The following is a 2530-nucleotide window of genomic DNA, read 5'->3' on the forward strand; positions in this document are numbered from 1 at the left end:
GCAAAACAAAAAGAAGCTATAGGTAATTAAAACCACATTAGCAAAATATTGATGTTGAAGCTGGATGATGCCTACATGGGGATTCACTATGCTATTCTCCCTGTTTCTGTTCATGCTCGAAATTTTCTACCATAAAAAGTCAAAAAATAAATAAGAAAAATTAATTCAGCTTTAAATTTTAAAAAATATACATACTCTTAGACCTTGCAATTTAAGTCCTAAAACTTTCACTATATAATATTTTTATAACTAAAAATTCCCAGCAATAGATTATTTAAACAAATCATGTTTAGCCATAGTATGAAGCCAGAAGTATAAAAAAGTAGATACATATTAATATAAAAGGTTGTTCATGACATAATGTTCATTGGAAAATCAGATTACAAACTCCATGATCCAATTTGTTTTATATATCAATATACATATACATATATGTAGGAAGAAATTTTGAAATGTTATAAAATAATATAAATGAGAAATATTTCTAGGTTTGTTTGGTATTACTGTTTTTGTTTTTTTATATTAAATATTTATAGCACACTTAATAAATAACTAATCAAAGTTTAAATAATTTTCTTAAACTAGCATTTGGAAATTGTTGCCCTACCATTCTTACTTGTAGTGTAAGTACAAAAGAGTTTGAAAGGAATGTTGGTATAGAACAAAGTTCCTCCTTCCAACCAATCCTGGAAGACTTCCCAATGGAGGTGTCCAAAATTCAAACAAAATCTTCACTACCCTCCTTCTTCAATCAAGTGCTTCAGTTTGTTCAATATAGAGAATCCTCCGTAGTACCTGATGAACCTCCTTGTTCTTCAGGGTGTAGACCACAGGATTGAATATGGGGGTGACTATTGTGTAAAGCATGGAAAAGACCTTGGAGAGGAGCTGGGAGTGGACAGCAGAGGGTGCAGTGTACAAGACCATGAGAGTTCCATAGAATGTGGACACTACAGCTAGGTGAGAGGAGCATGTGGAAAAAGCCTTTCTCCTGCTGGCCCCAGCAGGAACTCTCAGCACTGCTACCATGATCCGAGCATAAGATGTCAGAATCAGTCCAAAGGGAACACTGAGGCAGACCACAGAAAGAATGAATGTTGTCACCTGGGCCACTCTAGGGTCCGAGCAAGCCAGGCCCACCAAAGGCATGAAGTCACAATAAAAGTGGTCAATGTGATTGGGGCCACAGAATCTCAGCTGGGCCATCAGGGCCACAGTCAGGCCATCTACCATGAATCCAGACAACCAGGCTGTGACCACCAGCCCCAGGCACCATCTGGGCCCCATCAGGAGTGGGTAGCGGAGTGGGTAGCAGATTGCCAGGTAGCGATCGTATGCCATGACAGCCAGCAGGAAGCATTCGGCTGTGGCTAGAGAGCCAAAGACAAAGAACTGGAGCAAACAAGCAGCCACAGAGATGGTTGCCTCTTGCAGGAAGCCCTCCAGCATTTTTGGCATCACTGTGGAGGTATAGAGGATCTCCAGGAAGGACAGATTAGCCAGAAAGAAATACATGGGTTTGTGGAGCCTCTGAGAGCTAATCACTGCCACAATGATCAGGATATTCCCTATGACGATGGAGGCATAGACAACAGTGAACACAATGAAGAACAGGAGATGCAGCTCAGGGATGTCATAGAAGCCAAGGAGGACAAAGTCAGTAACAGTTTCGTTTCCTATGGAGACAATTTCCATGTGGATCATCTAAGTTCTGCTTGGCAGTAATTGGAAGAAAAATTTTAGTGCGTCTCTATGTCCCCTACAACAAGCCTCAGATCAATAGGGCTAAAATAAAAAAGATAAAAGTGAGCCTCCAAAACAAGGATTATTCACACAAGTCGTCATCTGTCCCTGCTGTTAGTTGTCACTCCTTCCCCAACTCCCATCCTTCCCTGCCTTCCTTCATTGTGCATATTCTTTAAGGCTCAAGAGAGTTTATCCAACTTCATAATTTTAGTCTTTTGAAGACCTGTACCCTATAGATTCAATCTGCTGCCTCTATCATACAATAAACTCCATCGTCCTAATCTGCATAATCTGCCATAGCCTCCCGCTTGTGTACCGTGTAACACCCTCCACACACCTGCTGGACACGTCCCACACCAGCAAGCTCGTCCCCAGTCACCACCACCAATTCCTCTGTAAGTGGTTTGCAAATCTGTCTGATTCCCATGGTCATTATCTCATAGCCAACTTTACCTCACCCTCCTCTTTCATTCCCCACCTCCCAAGCAGTGAAATCTTATAAACTGTTCCTTGGAAAATTCTATATATTCTTTTCCTCTCTATCCCATGCCTGTAAGAGCACAATGACCAACTATGTAGCCTTCTAGTCTCTAGTTTGTCCCCTCCCTTGTCAAAATACTGCTTTAAATACTAGTTTTGTCAGGCCATTCAAGAGTCTATAGTGAAAATGGGATAAATGACAATGATTGGGAAGTGGGTGCTGTGGGAGCAGAGAAAGCCCAAACCTCAGTTGGGCTCTGGGGCAGGCGTGTGGGAATCAAGGCCAGGAAGGCTCTCTGAAGAC

The 2530-nt window shown here is 41.5% G+C and overlaps 1 protein-coding gene across 1 annotated transcript; it reads right to left on the reverse strand.

The window, feature by feature from the left end:
* Positions 1-747: 747 nt before the first annotated feature.
* OR11A1 (olfactory receptor family 11 subfamily A member 1) lies at positions 748-1695 on the reverse strand. Its single transcript, XM_069489220.1, has one exon. The coding sequence runs from the start codon at positions 1693-1695 to the stop codon at positions 748-750; it is 948 nt and encodes a 315-aa protein (XP_069345321.1).
* Positions 1696-2530: the final 835 nt, after the last annotated feature.

The sequence above is a fragment of the Eulemur rufifrons genome, chromosome 15 (genome assembly GCF_041146395.1).
Source record: "Eulemur rufifrons isolate Redbay chromosome 15, OSU_ERuf_1, whole genome shotgun sequence".
Classification (NCBI taxonomy): Eukaryota; Metazoa; Chordata; class Mammalia; order Primates; family Lemuridae; genus Eulemur; species Eulemur rufifrons.

Excerpts from the sequence above, each read along its gene's own strand:
- OR11A1 (XM_069489220.1), bottom strand. The coding sequence starts at position 1,695 with ATGGAAATTGTCTCCATAGGAAACGAAACTGTTACTGACTTTGTCCTC.